We start from the raw sequence: 16,824 nt of genomic DNA, 5'->3' as shown, positions 1-16,824 counted from the left end.
TTCCACGTTTCAGCATGTGCTTTTGTACATTCTCAGTCAGCGTCTTCCAAAAACTGTGTGCGCGCGCGCGCGCGTGTGTGTGTGTGTGTGTGTGTGTGTGTGTGTGTGTGTGTGTGTGTGTGTGTGTGTGTGTGTGTGTGTGTGTCGATATCGGAAAACAAGCAGATACATTCTGATCCTTTTCCGAGATGAACACTGCACTACACTCGATCTTGTATTAGCTACATCGAAGTTTATTCTAAATCCTCCACATCAAGAAAGAACGAGAGGGGTTAACACTGAGCTATTATATTTAAAGAGTTTCCCCGTTATGTCAGTCATGTTTGTTTATTTATTATTTTATTGCTTTTTTTTGTTTGTTTGTTTTTACCAATGTTTTCACCACTATCTCTGTGGCATCATCAGGAATACATAGATACCGAAACTTATATACGAAAAAGCTAACAAAATATGCAAACACGGTGTATTCAATTGAAAACATTCGTTTTCCCGTTCTGTTCCCAGAACTGATAAACTGATAGCCTATGTATTATCAGAATCACGTTTACTACTGATATTGCTCGAAAATTTCAGTTGCTACACAGGCTCTAATAGTTATTTCAGTCAATCTATTTGATTTCTTTGATTCACTCACGAAACTATGAGCTCTTCAGATTCCCTAAAAAGATGTATCTGGTAGTTGGATTTTAAATAAGTGATGTTTTTCCGAATCATTTTGGGTTCTTCAGGTAAAATGTATGTCAGGTTGGTTGTTGAGTTACATGAAAAAAAAAAAAATTATCTTCATAATACATTCTAGAATCACACCAAAATGCCTGCGTTTTCGGCCAGTTTTCATGCCGAATCCTAGGTAGGATTCAAACCCAAGTGATCTTTCCAACCAAAGAACATGATGATTCTTCTGACTGCGTTATAACCTGAAAGAGATTAACGTAGACAATTTATTTATTTATTCGTATTGGGTTCCCCCCCCCAATACGAATTAGGAGGGCTCAACCAGTTCCTCAGGACTGGTTGAGCTCTCCTAATGAGAGATTAAGTATGTATTTATGACTGTAAATCCGTGTGTGTTCACAGGCCGGTTTGCCGGTTTGCGTGAGGGACGAAAAACCCGAGTTTCCGGGCGAAAAAACTCTCTACCTCCGTAGGAGACCGGTTAACTCATCTTTAGTCCAAAGAGACCAGATAAAAGTTCCTCACGTCGTGGACGGGAATCGAACCCAGGTCTTTCCGACCGAAGGGCTTCGTCTATACGAACTAAGCTTTGGAGGCTCTAACGCAGACAATGACGCTATAGAATGGTCGAAAGATTCTTTGTCTGTAAAAAAGCAAAAACAAAATTCCTGTGAAATAAGTTCTTTACTCAAAAACAGAATTAAACTCATTGAGAGACTTGAAACTGTGACCATATAGTTAATTGACATATATGCAAGCAATAACTTCGCCATAGTCAAAGTCCTTTCCCCTCAAAAAAAAAAAAAGATGGGGAGAGTTGGACCTTCCCTGAAGAACGTCATCCACCTGGAATTCCTTCATATGGTCCAATGAATCGGGAATATATTTGATTCGTGCGTCTACATTTTGTTTGTGGCATATTTAATATGCATACGACTTGTAAATATATCTAGGTGGCCATCAAAGGGATTTGTTTCGGCAGCAATGCACCTCGTTACCGCTCCAGGGATTTTGTACAATGCGCTATTTTAATTCAAATCACATTTCCCTTTAACCTGTTTGTCGATCCGAATTTTACTTCCACATCGACTGTTAAACTTGTGCCCAGAGCCTCACCGAAATGCAGGGCTTTGTTGAGATATTATTTACATCTGTACCCTGTTCTTCCTCTCCGCTGATTTTCGTTCTACGAGTGTTATTGTTGCTGCTAATTTATTCATCCAATTGGACTCCTGTTTGTGTCTCAAAGATGGCTGCAGGGAAGAGATATTATGGCATTGTTATTGTTGCTAATAGTCTCGTTAATTCTATTGCTTTTCATTATCTGCCATTCTTTCCTTTTCTCTCTCTTCAGTTTGATTCAGGAGACTTTCAAATCTAGTTCGGTTACCGTTGACTCGATACACAGAACGCTTTTGTTCACAGTCAGAAATGTAGAACAAAAGAGCTTTAGTTCTTGATCTCCCATATTTTACATAACCATGCTGTATTCTATTTACATAATTTTAATCAGAGTTTCTTGCGAAAGAACTCCACTAAACTTTGAACATTACATCTATTCACTATGAGAGATAAGCTAATTACTTTTGTTAGTTCGAACTTTGTCCGGTAGATGGCTACACTAGTAACATTTCTTTCTTTCTTTTTTTTTTTTTTAATTGTTAGCACTTGATTTCGTTTTGTACCCGAAAAACCGAAGTATAACAATTCTTAACTTTTAGGTTTTCGTATATATGCGTGTTTAAAATATTCCACTTGCTACTTTTCTACGATTTGGAAATGCCCGTGGCAACTATATGGAGTAATTAAAAGAAAAGGCCATTTACTACTTAATGGAAGCCCACTCTCGTTCATCCTCTTACTTGCCCACACAATGTAAACACAAAAGATTAAAGATTGCCATTAGCTCTTAAAGCTGAAGCGACTTTCAATAACTTCACTCTTTGCTAATTTTCCCCTTTACGGTAAACTCGCTGAACGAAAAGTCATAAAAGTTAACGTCAAAGTTCAGAAGAAATTTTCCCCATCAGATGTCAATGCTTGAATGATAATTAATCTTATTGGTATTGTTTATTGCTATCTCGGTACGGAACAATTAACGACATCATAAACATTAAAGGCCTTCCTTATTGGTCATTAGATAACCGGGTACTATTTACACGCAAAGAATTTATTTTCTCTTACAAAATACATCGTTAGCGGAAGCTGCGGTCGACCCTTGATCAAATTACTTTTAAAATTTCTCTCATCATTATTAGCACAATCACCAGTAAATGGCGATAAACTTGGCCATCCTTGAATTATTCATAACATCCGCTACAAAGCCAAACGAACGAAGGGATAAACACAAGAACTGCAGAACTGTTATCGAAAATACAGTGACATTAATCGTAACTCTACAACAGCAATATAGTCGGTATTAATGTTCTTCACCTGTTGGTTAGTAAAAGAGCTTTTATGGACAGTACATGAATTGTAGCGCGCAGATACTAACATTTCGTCTGCCATAGCGAGTTTTGTTTAAGCGAAGATCCTAACGATTCTTCTACTAGAGCTCCTGAATGTTTAAAACGAGTTCGTGTCCATTTCTAGATCAGCTTAAAGAAACGAGCCATTTTTGCTCTCCTAAATGTTCAAATATATTTTCTAATAGTAATTAAAACAGGAAGAATGATTGTTTACTATGAATATATTCTTATGGGTATGGCGTAGATGTATATCTTACAAATGGGTAATACGTTTATGCGGTGTTATTTAAAAACAGGTTCGTAGATTTTTTTAAAATTTCGAAATCACGTAATTAATTGGTAATTAATAAAGTTACTTTATTAATTACCAATTAGGCTATCTAAAATTGATTATAATATAATATAGTTCTGCGTATTGAATTCCAGTTATTGTAATTCTTGCTCGTTTTGACGCTGAAGAACAAATATGAAAGGCATCCTTTGGTTGAAAGAAAGACATCGGTTTGAATGGTTTCATGATGCTAGCAACATTTCTAAGAGCTTTTTCGATTGAATGCGAGTTAATCAGACTCGCACATTCATTGCGGTGTTTTCCTAGCTGCCACCAACTTTTGAGACCTTGACTACAGGGAGGCAAACGGAAAACAAGCAACTAATAAACGAAAATAAATACGAATGGACTTAGTGGATGTGTCAAGGAAAAATAATAAAAGTAGGTTTAAATCAAAATCGAAGTAAACTAATAAAAATAGGGTACATATTTATTATTATGTATTGATTGATTATATATATATTTCATATTTCATATTCATTATTTATATTAACAAATTACAACTTTCTGATTATCTCTTCCTCCTTGCACGCAGGCTAGTCCAAACTACTTCTCAGAACGCGTATCACCTACTGGGTGTAATTTAGACTGTTGTAAATCATTTGATATGATTCTAATAGAATTATCCTTAAATGGTATTTATCCCTTTATATCCTATTTATGGCCCCTTCCCCAATGTCACTTCACAAATTAAAAAAAGTTCACCATTAGAATTTGCATATTGATTTTTTTCATTGTTTTTTGGCATCCTTCCGTGTGCAATCTCTCCCCCCCCCATGACTAAGCATATCATACTATCATACTATCTCGAATCCTCGCCGCAGATGTGACATAGTTTAAGGATAATCGCATACCTGTATCAGAACACCGCCGTAATTAATTCAATGATTCATCCGAAATATTTAATACAGAAGAGGCGTATCCTATAAATAGCTCTCAATTTATACTGAAAAGTGTTTAAATGTCTGTAACTTCGTTTTAAAAAAAGGCAACACTTTTATCTTTTAGTCATCACGACAAATTAATCATTATTTATTTTTAGTATTCACAAATACATGCAAACCAAGCAATGGGTTTCTTTCTTATTCAAGTAATCCATCAGAAAGAACGGGGGGGGGGGAATTAAATATTGATATAAGGATTGTTTTTCTATTTTAGAGGTGATAATAAGGAGAAGAGGGAATAGCAAAAACTAAAATTAAATATCGAATGCTTAGGATTATGTTATTAGTTTGTTAGCAAACTATCCGGTGGTTCATCGATACCATTAATTCTTTTTTTAAAATAAATAAATAAAATGCAAATATATGTTCTATTTAAAACAATTTATTTTGCAAAAGTCAAAGAATAGGAAAAACAGCCGTTCGTGTTAATAGAATAGCTAAACGATATCCAACATAACTACTTATTAAAGAACACTGATTGAGCCGTTGCTGTTTCTTGTTACCGCAAAAGAATCGTAGTGGGAAAAACAGACGCTTAAGCAAATAGATAATTTACTGATGTCACTGAAATTCTCTGAACACTCCGGTTCTCAGTAAGTTGCTTTTCAATTATGACTTATGCTAGTTTGGCATCTCCTTAGTTCTGATCAAAAACAGAACCAGTTTAAATGTGAATTATAAGGATTTGCTTACAGCTAAAGTGCACTACACTTGAAAGTCGTTCCAAACGGAGTTATTCATAGATGGAAGCACTGTTCTAATATCTATAGTTGAAAACGATTTTAAGCTTGTACGCAAGTATGCTCTTATACTTGTATCTAATGGTTAATTGAACAGATGCTGAAATGTACCAGTCCTAAAACAATATTTTCAAAATATTGATAAAAGGCTAAAAAAAAAAAAAAAAAAAAAGAAGTTTCAAACCTTAAAGATAGTGTATGCTACTTAAAGGTAATCTTGTAGCATACTGGAAATGTATGCACAAGGCGTGCATGTTATCTCTAAGTCATATTGCGTATCTTTTATACCACTGGAGAGGGGGAACTTTATAAGTCTTATCTGCGCTGGCTGCTCACATGACATATTTGCCGCAGGCTGCTATGGCGACCAGGTCACACGGAACAATAATGTACTTTAAGCACTTCACTGTACATTTGGCGAGGGAAGGACCGGAACACACACACGGATGCTAGCAGCGATGCATTCCATCTCTGCCAGTAGGCGAAAAATCCAATTTAAGCATCCATTTAGGGATATGCCTCTCTGCAACAGACAGATCACTCACAGGGATAGTGGTCGGCTTCAAACGGAACAAAAAAATTACATATTGATTTCAGATAGAAGTAGTGCTAAGGCTAGCCTGCCATTTGTCTTAAAGCCTGTTCTACATCGGCCAAATGGAATTACCATGTTATTTTTTTTCCTTTCTTTCTTTCCCCCTCCTTTTCTTTCTCGTAGGCTGTTTGGCAACAGTGGCGCATGCACTGCATGCGGCCAGATGATCCCCGCCAGCGAGTTTGTGATGCGGGCTCAAGGAAATGTCTACCATTTGAAGTGTTTCGCATGTGTCAAATGTCACAATCAGTTGGTTCCCGGCGACCGCTACAACCTCGTCAATGGGAGCGTCCTCTGCGAACAAGACTGTCTGAAGGTGCTCAAGGGGTCGGCTAGCCCTGCTGGGGTACGGAAGAACAGTAAAGTCCGTGTGAACTCCGCTATCAAGGTGTGATCTGTTTTTGTTTCTCTTCCCCTTTTTACTCCCATTCCAACTTTATCCACTAGGAACTTGGTGAATTGTTATTTCACTTTGCACATAAGGGACAAGAATGTTGCCCCGCTTGTAAATGTTATATAACCATATCCCACCACCAGAGGGAGCTACTGCTCACTTTTCATTGTCTCTCTTCCCACCTTCTCCTGTTACAGGAGTAATTGCAATACGAACTACGAACTCTATTGGAAGACTATCACCAGCGCCACCTATCAAGTGAAAAACGAACTACGAACAATTATATTATGTATAGACATTGTTGTGTGATCTGTTCACAGTTCATCCCACACAGCTATTAAAAAAAAAAAAAGAGCAAAAAAAAAAATCTTTTCATTCCTTTAACACGATATTTATAGCCGGTCAGTTGTATCCATTTATTGTAGAGGTCTCTTTATGCGATCGCCATGAAGCCTATTTTATCCGACCGGTGGTGACCAAACAATTTCAACACTGTTTCCATTGTAGTTATGGATGACCTCAAGTGTACGGCATCTTGATACAAAATCCTGTCTCCACAAATCCCATATAAAAGGTGGACCTGTGTGTCTGCACAAGGTGAATCTATTGTAAAATAAAATAACACTTATTACTGTGTGAGCCACGTCTATGTACAACAGCAGACAATAAAGTGTTGTTACCAGAAGCGTAGTTGTTTATAACCACCACAACACTTCACAAATCCAAATAGTCATCTCTACACTAAACATTTAGTATTTTATTGGTATTACAATATTTGCTTGCACAACAAGAACATCAAAGAATTTATAAATATAAATATTTGTCCTTTAAGAATGTATGAGTTTACAGAAACGAATCATATAACCAAGAATAAACTTTCTCAAAGATTCACTGATTTAAATTCAGGTAAGTCTTTATTTGGATTGAATCTTACATCATAATTTCTACTGAATATCAGCAAATATGTATAGTGGCACTTGCGCAGCTTTTTTTCTCAGTAATGCTATTAGTGATCCATTCAAATATTTACAGTCAACTTGTAGGTTCATTAGGCAACAGCTTGGAGGGAATTCGGAATGTGCATGGGTCTCAAATATGAGTTACTTGTAATCGAAAATTGAAAAAAGATTATTTGCTGTGATATTTAGTTAGTGTATCCGTCACTAAATAACGAACTACCTTTTGTTACGATGACAATGGATCTTGATAATGTTGAAAACGTTGATATAGTGTATCTTGATCCTTCGTAGCCATCCGTTAACGACAATACCCTCTAGTTAGAAAGACCTTAGTGTGAATCCTTTCCAAAAGCGAAGATGAGTTAGCTGGTCTCATTACACAGTGATACAATTTTTTTCACGGAAACTTGGGAAGAGTCTCATCCCACAAAACAGATAAATCGGCCAGGGAATACACGCAATTGAACATTAAGGACATTGTACGTAGGATTAACTGTCCTATCATAGCATTAATGACGTTTCTATAACGCTAAGTTGGTTGGACGTGTGAGCCCATTGAACGAACAATGGAAGAGATATTGAATATTACCCAATGCGTTCTGCTACAATGAATGAACAAAAAGAGTTCATAGCTTCTTCGGAGGCTTGTAGGACAAGCATCTCTTGGAAGATTTGATATTTTTCGTCAAGAATTTCTGCAGGAAAGACCATATTGAGTTGGTACGTTTAGGTTGTTTGGTGTATAGATTATATTTGTCTCTTCGGGATTTGTTCTTTTGAATTAAAACATTCTACCGCTAACGCTAGACTGATTCCAGTATTGGTTAGATTCGGCTCCTTTTAGACTATTTGCTCATTTGAACTTTTCAGTTGTCCAGATTGCGGGTTAGATTTCTACCACGTCCTGGACAAAATGGTTACGACTGGTTAAGACTGCAACCGCCTATCCGATTTAAAAAGAGAAACAGCACTCTTGAATATTTGAAAACTTGCAATCCTAAAATACCATTCCACGCCTCAAATATTCCCTGAAATCGTTAACTATTCAGAACGTACGTGTTACTTCTCCACTAGAGTATTGAAAAGCCCTGCTAACGTATAGTGAACTCATTATAAGGTGTATTCTGGGGGTTAAGTGCTTCTGTTCAGGTTTCTGGAATGTTTTGCTGCGCTAATTGTGGATGATACAACACACGAGAGCCATCTGTTCAGCTGACAAGATTTTGTGCCGTCACCTCTACACTGGGATACAATGGTAGCATTGGAAGCATTTAGCGAGCTGGTTCTAATTAGACTAATTAGGTTCTGTAATTAGTTAATTAATTAGACAAATTTGCATGCAGGCCTTGATTTTTCGTGGACAAAGCATCCTGTTAAATCCGCAGATCGATTGAACAAGGAACATTTGGTTTATGTACACAGTCGTTTCCCTGCTTTCACATTAAAGGGACTGCATAAATTGGTAATTTGGGAAATACTCATTCTTTCTTCTTCTTTTTTTTATCGTGAGTTTCAGCGTGGATGAATAATTATTTTATAGAACAGTGCTCAATATGCAGATATCAATGGTGAGGCATCGTGAGTCTTTTAGTGAGTGATTTAATTACTACTAAGAAGACGTTTAGCTACTAAAATCACTCCAAAACAAGTCACATGGGTCTTATTAATCTAAGTGTTTGGTTTCGATAAGTCATCTGATTTCATTGTCGAAAATTCGATTACTGGTAGATGCTTTCATCTACTGCACAAGAATCAGTGTTGATCTGAGCTGGATTGAATGATTTGTTTGATTTGAGCAGTGATTTGTACTGAAAGCATTTGGTGTTAGAAAAGCTAAATAGGTCCATTTGAGTTATTGATAGAACTCTTACAATTTACGGGGCAATTTTCTCCATTCCTGTGCAAAGTTAATACGATGAGTGCAAACGTTCTGTTTCATTCATTCTATTAACTTTGCATCGATCTCTTTTTCTCTAGTAGCTGAAAGAGCCTTTCTGAAATGTTTAAATTCAGCAAATGTGTATAATTTTATATCAATATCAGTTTTTTTTTCCTTTGAATATTGTCACGAAATGTTCCCATTGCTTTCCTTTTTATTATCATTTTTTTTTCAAATGCAGTTTGCAGTTCATCTTCTTATTTGTTGATATTGCTTTCGTTGTGATTGTAGTATTGTAAAATCAATACCTTTTTGTTAGTATCGATCAAATTAATTTGGCTTTTTATCATGAATTTTTCATTTCATGAACGGTAAAGTCAAATTTAATAAAAGTAAAATGAACCTCTACCAAAGGTTGAGTTGCATTACTTTATGGTCATCCAAATATCCATGGTGCCTTAGAACGAATCGTATAAGCTTTCTGCAATGCAAATCATATCTCTCTCTCTCTCTCTCTCTCTCTCTCTCTCTCTCCATTCGTTCATTGTCAGTGCATTCACCACGTTTGAAAATGCATTTTATTCAGTTCACTTTTCCCATGAGAAAAATCCTCACTCCATGACCGTTCCCATGCTCAAATTTCGTGTTTTTATTCCCTTCAGTAAAAATTGCCAACTAATCCAACAAAAAAAAGTTCCTCGCAAAACGCTTTCAACTTATCTACCATATTTTCCCTATTTATGAAACTAACTCACCATTTTCCTAATCTAGTTGTTGTTTTTATATTGCTTTCGTTGTGATTATAGTATTGTAATCTCTCGGATTACAGTCTTAGGTCGACGAACGATAACTTGATCATCTCTAGACCGCAGTATCTTTGTCATTATCGCATTAACCTTATGCGTTTTTCTGCCATTTTTGCCATCGGGTTGACCCTTCGGTTTTACCAGACAACGAGAAGTATTAATCTAAATTGAATGAATCATTCGATCAGTGACTGACTGCATGGAAAAGAACTTCGTGCTTGTCTAAGGGTTAAATAGACACTGCATCCGCAAATAAGTCTCTTTAATAATACAATTATAGTTATAAATTTGTCGCTTTGCTCCGTACGTTTTAGATGATGCACATTGTAAAGGTCCGTACGCTTTAAGATGCGTACGGACCTTGGACAGCGAAAATTCCACTCTACACATTAATTCTGTATAACTTCGACACGGAAAACTGTCGAAAATCATTGAGTACTAATATAAATTTCTCGAAACAGATATCCTCGCCTACATCATTCACCTCTAAACACGTGAAATATCAAGTGCTGTTGCAAGGCATTTAATAGGATTTTGAACCGAGAGCTTCTCAACAAATTGCCGTTACGGTATGTCTTCCTTCCTTTGCAATTGGATTACCAGTTTTCTCTGGGTCGCTCACTAATGTTATCATAATGGTAGAAGGTGTTTTTCTTTTCAGATTTTCCTGTGAATGCAGGTGCTTCTCAGAGCCTTTGTTATTTCACCTACCTGCTCTTGCACTAGCCTGAAACCCTATTCAAGTTTTTTGTTGATAATACTCTCCTGTTTGCAGTGCTCAGACATCTCTTTAGGACCATCTACGATAAGTGCTCTAAATGCTGATTTCTACACCATCCTTCAATGGGACGATAACAACATAGTCACCTTCAATATTTGCAAAGACAGTTTTGTCTTTGTTTTTTTTTTCTCGCAAAAAAAAACAAAGATCTTAACTGTTGACAGTACTCAACAGTTAAGACCACATGTCTCAGAATGAATCTTATTCCTAGTTTTTCCTAGCATAATTACATCACTTATATAGCATTCTCAGCTTCCGAAAAAGTAAGCATAATTTTTTATCAAGAAGTTAATTTTTATTCTATCCACTCACTCTGTACAAATCGAAATCCGTCCAAACCTTAGTATATACTTCTCATATTTGGGGTGGTGCACCTCAAACCTTTGTAAATCGATGCTGTTCAGAAGAGAGCGGTACGGTTGATATTGACGCTTCCTCTCTCACAGATATATCGTTAATGTCTACAGCAACAACTGCCTAATATCCTTTGAATAACAGCTGAAATGCAGACTCACTGAACTTGCTATTCCCTGTCATCTTTCATTCCATCTACCTCAGTTCTGTGGAACAGCCTTCACCACGAAGTATTCTCCAAGCACTACAACAACCTCCAGCTCTTCAAGAGGAATATCAACAGATTATTTTTCACTTGACTCCCAGTCCGCGCGCACACCAATTATTTGCTTCAAGACCTCCAGTCTCTCTTGTGTGAGAAAAGGGAATTAAAATAATTACAGCACTGGTGGTAATAAAGCGAAGAAAAGGAAGTAAACATTACCTTCGTTTTAGTGTCATCGAAAAGTTTCTAAAATTATCGCCACCTGTCACTGCTACAATTAGTACAATTAATACTTCTCGGAGAAAGTACAGGTTACAATTCATCACCTAGGCAGATGATTTCACTCTACCTATGAATTTGGACCTCCACTGCGACGAGATTCTAACAGGTCCTCGACAGAGATGTTGAGCGTTTGATAGACACATCTTTTCTAAACTTTCGCCCCGAGGGTAGGGGGATTCATCGTATAATCATGCTTCTGTTTAGGGATCATTCAGCGTTTATTCAAAGTTCAGCTTGCATTAATCTTACTTCACAAGAGTTGTTAACACTTTGTGATTATGTGTCATGTCCCTTTGTGTTTCAGCAGTATCAAAATATGACCGAACAAACAGCACATGGGCTTCCGTTTTTCAATTTTAAAAAATGCCACAGAAATCCTCAATGTTAAACTCTATTTTTTTTTTTTTTTTGGAGCAAAAGCAATGAGTAAAATAGACAATTTAATTGGTTTTTTTTCAATGTTCAAACGTGAAGTGATCTTTGTCGATGAACAGACGGGAATTATTTGGATCATATAAAGCATTTTTTGGCATGAGATCTAAACTTGTCTGCTCACTCGTTTTTGTCCGTGCAGAAATTTCTGGCCGAAAACATCATGACTTGTTCCTCTTCATTGAAGTGCGCACTTCAGCTGCGACTTTTTCTGTACCAAAACTTAAGTTGATACTGATTGGAAGAGGGAAACTGACGCGATCGTTATGGGTAAAAAAAAAAAAAAAAAAAAAAAAAATTAACAATAAAAAAGCTTATTGAGTTCAGTGTTGCAAATACTGTACCAAGCTTCCTATCAACGGGAACTGATTCGAATTAACAGCATAGAACCAATAAAGGCTATAATCCTAAAAGGTAAAAATTACAATCCATAAACCTTTTGGTCTCACTTCATATTGCAGAGTTTTATTTCTGTAGTCTTGATTTACTCTTTTTTTAAAAGACTTCTTTCATTATTAAGCCTAAGTTGCGTTAGTGCCGCCGTTTCAAGACATTTCTGCTATTTTCGCCTTAGTCCCATGAGAGATCGATGTCTAAGTTCGAGTTTTTGTTCAGTCTCTTTAGTCGCAAAAAAATAAATTAATAAATAAATAACCTTTAGCCGATCCACGGTATTAATGTTTTATAAGTTTACAACCTTTTGCGGGTGACAGTAGTCTCATAAAAAATATAAAAAAAAAATGAAAACTGTATGATTTCCCCCCCGTCTTGCTGCTTCATTTGTTAAACAATTTCTAAGATTAATTTATCTATGTATCTTTTTTCTTTATAAAATGTGCATCGTACTTCAAGATTTTATTAACTCTTAATATTTTCTCGTTTCGATTTACTAAAATACATTTTCACGTTAATTAATAAGAAATTATTCTTTCTTTCTAATAAATTGTTGGAATGTAATCGAGTGCTTATGAAACGTTTCCTGTTTCTAAATCTACGTTGTACTTGATTCAAGTAATTTTCTGCTTATTCATTTTATTTATTTCGAAGTATACTCCGACATAGTGAGAAAAGTTTTAAACTCCTCTTTTTGGCTCTGGAATATCATGTTCCAATGGTTTAACAAATTAACATCTTACAGTAATTTTCAATGGCCTATTCTGTGGTATATGTTTCAACATTAGACATTACATAAGCCAACAACTACAATATGAAGCAATATTTTTTATTTGATGCGTACATAAGACGTTAAATCCTTCCAGAAAAGTTATGCCTTTGATATGTTAACCAAGAATCGCTCTGGTCTAAAATAACGTAATTGTTCAAATTCAATACAGAGAAATATATCATAAACAACCTGGACTCATTTTTCTATATTTTCGATTACATATTAGCAAGTTAGAAAGAGTACACATTTTGCTCTTAAAGCACAATCGTATGCGGAAGCAAAATTTTAACAGTACGAAACTACAGTATCTTAAGTAGCTGATACTCTGAGTCACAAGATAGTTATATTTAGTAGGAAATTATTTCAAGTAGAAGTACGTAAGTACTTAGGCATTGCATAACTCAAGAAGGACCTTTTTATCAATAAGTCGCTGATTCCCTGTACGTGTGATAAATAATAATAATAATAAACGCGGGTAATAATTGACTTTTCAAAAAGAAATTGCGATTAACAAAAGTATGCTAATTTTCAGTGTTGCTTCTTTGTGCTTTGGTCATCACTGCAAGTCTAAACAGCGCTGAATGGAGCCTTTATTCAAAAAAATAAAATAAATGAATAAATAATGGAATAAACGTGACATTTCAGTCTTTATAAGAACATGCGACTAATCATAAGCTATCTTCTGGCAAACAAGCAGGTAGCCATTTTTTAGAGGCTCTGATTAGATCCATTTTCTTAAGCTAAGACAGAGATTACTAACCCTCAAGACTTGGAACCCTCACGACAGCCACAAAGCACACGCCTGTTTGCAACCATTTAATAAGATGTCAGACCTTTTGTACTATAATCGTTTCCCTTTAATAACATTCAACAATAACAACAGCCCACCATCTCTCAGGAGCACTTTATAGAGTTTTAATTGTTCATTATGTAGAGGCTTTGTCATATTTTACACGTCAGCCCTACTGGGCGATGTTCAATTATCCACGGCCTCAGCTTATAGATAAATTAATGGAACAAACTCCAGACTACAAGTTCTGTCAGGGTTGTGTGCGCCCACCAATAACTTGCGATAATCACCGCCAGGTGGTTATTAACTAATGAAGTCTGTTGATATATGGTGCTAGCTGCTCATTATTAAGTGTAGAACATGACCTACCTTTGGGTTCATGGCGGACCTGCCGGGCTGCAAGCTAAAGCGTGCAAGTATGGAAGGCATAGCAGTAAATTATATAATGAATGGCTTCATTACCGTAATATATAGCCAAACGTGTTTTACATAGGATTGATGTCAGCAGACAGATGGTAGCTGCGATTTATTAGGTGAGGGTGTACTTAAATATAAAGCCTCATCTAGTAATAGTTGACATTGAGAAATCAGTTAGATGATTTGTATCTGACTCCCAAGAGTAATGCGAAGTCTAGTAATGATTGAGTTACAAATTGCAATAAGGAATTTCCACCATTGTTGATAGAATGGTTTTCACTGTTCTAAAGTGCAAGGCCTATCCAAAAGACGATTAATTCCATTTTAGAAGGCTAAACTTTTAATTTCTACTGGAATAATTTCATTACTATATTCATAGCTCTCATTACGGACAATGAAAATAATTACATTGTTAATTAAAATGTTAATACAAGTCAACTTATTACATCCAGATTTTTCTTTGGAAACGCTATCGATCAATGTCAATAGCTTTGATACTAAATAAGCATATACATCATAGGATATTAAAGAATGTCAGCCACCAGTGTTAGCAAAAACAACATTGAATAATAAACATTAATATGTATCAATACTTCAAAAAAAATTACCTGATTCAATAAATGGAGTTCAATGTTGCAAGTAACTTTTCGTCAGTATGCATCCCGTATCTAGCCAGAAGCGAAGTACATGGCAAAATCTCATTACGACATGTCTCCGAGGACCTAGACATTTTTTCCGTACTTTAATATCGAAAGTGCTTTATTCTGAAATGGGAGAAATGCAAAATTGACAGAAAATATTTAAATTTACTGGAGCAGTGTTGGTTATTTCTCTAATCAAAATATACCAATGTATGAAATAAATGCGAAAAATAAATTTTAACATCAATAGTATTTAACAATAATGAACCAAAATTGAAAGATATATAGCTGTGCATTTGCAATGTATATTTTTAGAGAAGAGATTGTGATTTGGTATACCTTGAATAATATGACGAGAAAGCCATCACAAATTTATGTTGAAATAACTTCATTGTGAACGTGTTATTGATGCGCAAATAAAAAGCATCTGGTAATAGACGATTCACAAATTATATTTAAAAAACATCATTTTGAACGTGATATTGAAACTTAAATAAAAAGTGCCATCTAGTAATAGATGGCTCTTCAGAAATTTAAACATGTAATTTTGAACGAGATATTGCGTCTAAATAAAAACATTATGTTATATAGATGGCCTTTGAAAGATTGTGTTTAATTTCTCAAAGGCGATTGCTTTCATTTCTGGAAATCTTATTCTTAAACCATTCCAAAAAAAAAAAAAAAAAACGTTTGATGCGTGAGCATCACAAATCACTTCAGCTAAATTAAATTTCATTATTATTAGTTGAAGTGATTTGTGACTGAACAGTATGTTGTAACCTGCGTATTCCTCAAGGAATTTCAAAACATAAGCTAATTTTTAATATCTTATCTGCATATTTATTGCTCACTGAAACAATATATATAGTTCAGCACTATCACTCATCATAATAAAACAATATAATAAAACAATGAAGCTAATAATTTTTTTAAAAAAATTATTTATATATTGTAGTTAGGTAAGCATTTGACTACTTCTAGAAAATATTGTGGCAGTCAATACATAAAATAAAGTATTTTAGTAGTGATGATATAAAATAATAAATAACTGCAACGACATATTGTCACTGCAAGCACGGCATACTGTATAAGGTCCAAGAGCTCGTAGACTGATTTTTTAATTTTTTCAAAGTGGGGCCAAGGATATCTTTTACCAATCACACACAGAATGTGATTGGATGATCAACATCCTCTTGCATTGATAAAAATCTTGTACAGAGAGCAAGAAGCCACGGCAAGAACAGGTGTTGGTTAACTGATTGGCTTCAGGTTGGAAAAGGAGTATATATGCTTAGGACATCATGCGTGAAGCACTGGATGAGCTCAAGACAGGAATTAGGACAGATTGATCTAGTAATTATGGGTATGCTGATGATACCGTACTCCTCTGTAATGACAATTTGTCATTACCGAGGAGTACGTAATCAGAATTTTTCCTAGTTCCGGAAGAACTAGGACAAGTTGTTGATAAAGTTAACAAGATCAGTAATAACAGAGGACTTCTACTTAATCCTAGCAAGACAAAGATTATGGTTTTCAAAGGAAATGCAAACAGGGAAGCTCTTGAGAAACAAGTGTATCCTAAAGGAGAAAGAATTGAAGTCAGCAAGTTTGAGTATGTGGGATCCATTATTAATGTGAAGAATTGCTGTTCAGAAGACGTCAGAAGAAGATCAGGAATTGCTAAAACAACAGTTAGAGACTTGTCTAAAATCTGGAAGGATTGATCTATCTCCACGGGAACAAAGTTGAGGATTTTGGATGCGGTTGTTTTTCCAACAGCGACTTATGGATGTGAGACTTGGAACCTAAAAAGTCAGATAAAAAAAAGAATAGCTGCTTTTGAGAATCAAGCAGCCTTCTGTAACACCAGAAGGCTGCTGAGGATGTCATATGCTGAATGGTATGCAAATGAATGGGTGTTAGAAAAGATCAGTAGAACTTTAAGGCTCCTTAAGGATATTTA

General features: G+C 35.6%; 1 protein-coding gene across 2 annotated transcripts in view; it reads left to right on the top strand.

The window, feature by feature from the left end:
* The window catches only part of LOC150108049 (LIM domain transcription factor LMO4.2-like), a 120,841-nt gene extending 114,009 nt beyond the window's left edge, over positions 1-6,832 (top strand). For both annotated transcript variants that reach the window (XM_090415543.1, XM_090415545.1), the window contains exon 3: positions 5,877-6,832. In XM_090415543.1, coding sequence (XP_090271669.1) covers positions 5,877-6,147 — 271 coding nt within the window. In that variant the 3' untranslated portion in view covers positions 6,148-6,832. The remainder of the gene's footprint in view (positions 1-5,876) is intronic.
* The last annotated feature ends 9,992 nt before the right edge of the window (positions 6,833-16,824 follow it).

This window comes from Typopeltis vanoorti, chromosome 3, assembly GCF_054136105.1.
Source record: "Typopeltis vanoorti isolate ZY-2024b chromosome 3, IOZ_Tvanoo_1.0, whole genome shotgun sequence".
NCBI classification, from domain to species: Eukaryota; Metazoa; Arthropoda; class Arachnida; order Uropygi; family Thelyphonidae; genus Typopeltis; species Typopeltis vanoorti.
The sequence above is the reverse complement of the archived record's forward strand: the minus strand, read 5'-3'. Positions and strand labels throughout refer to the sequence as shown.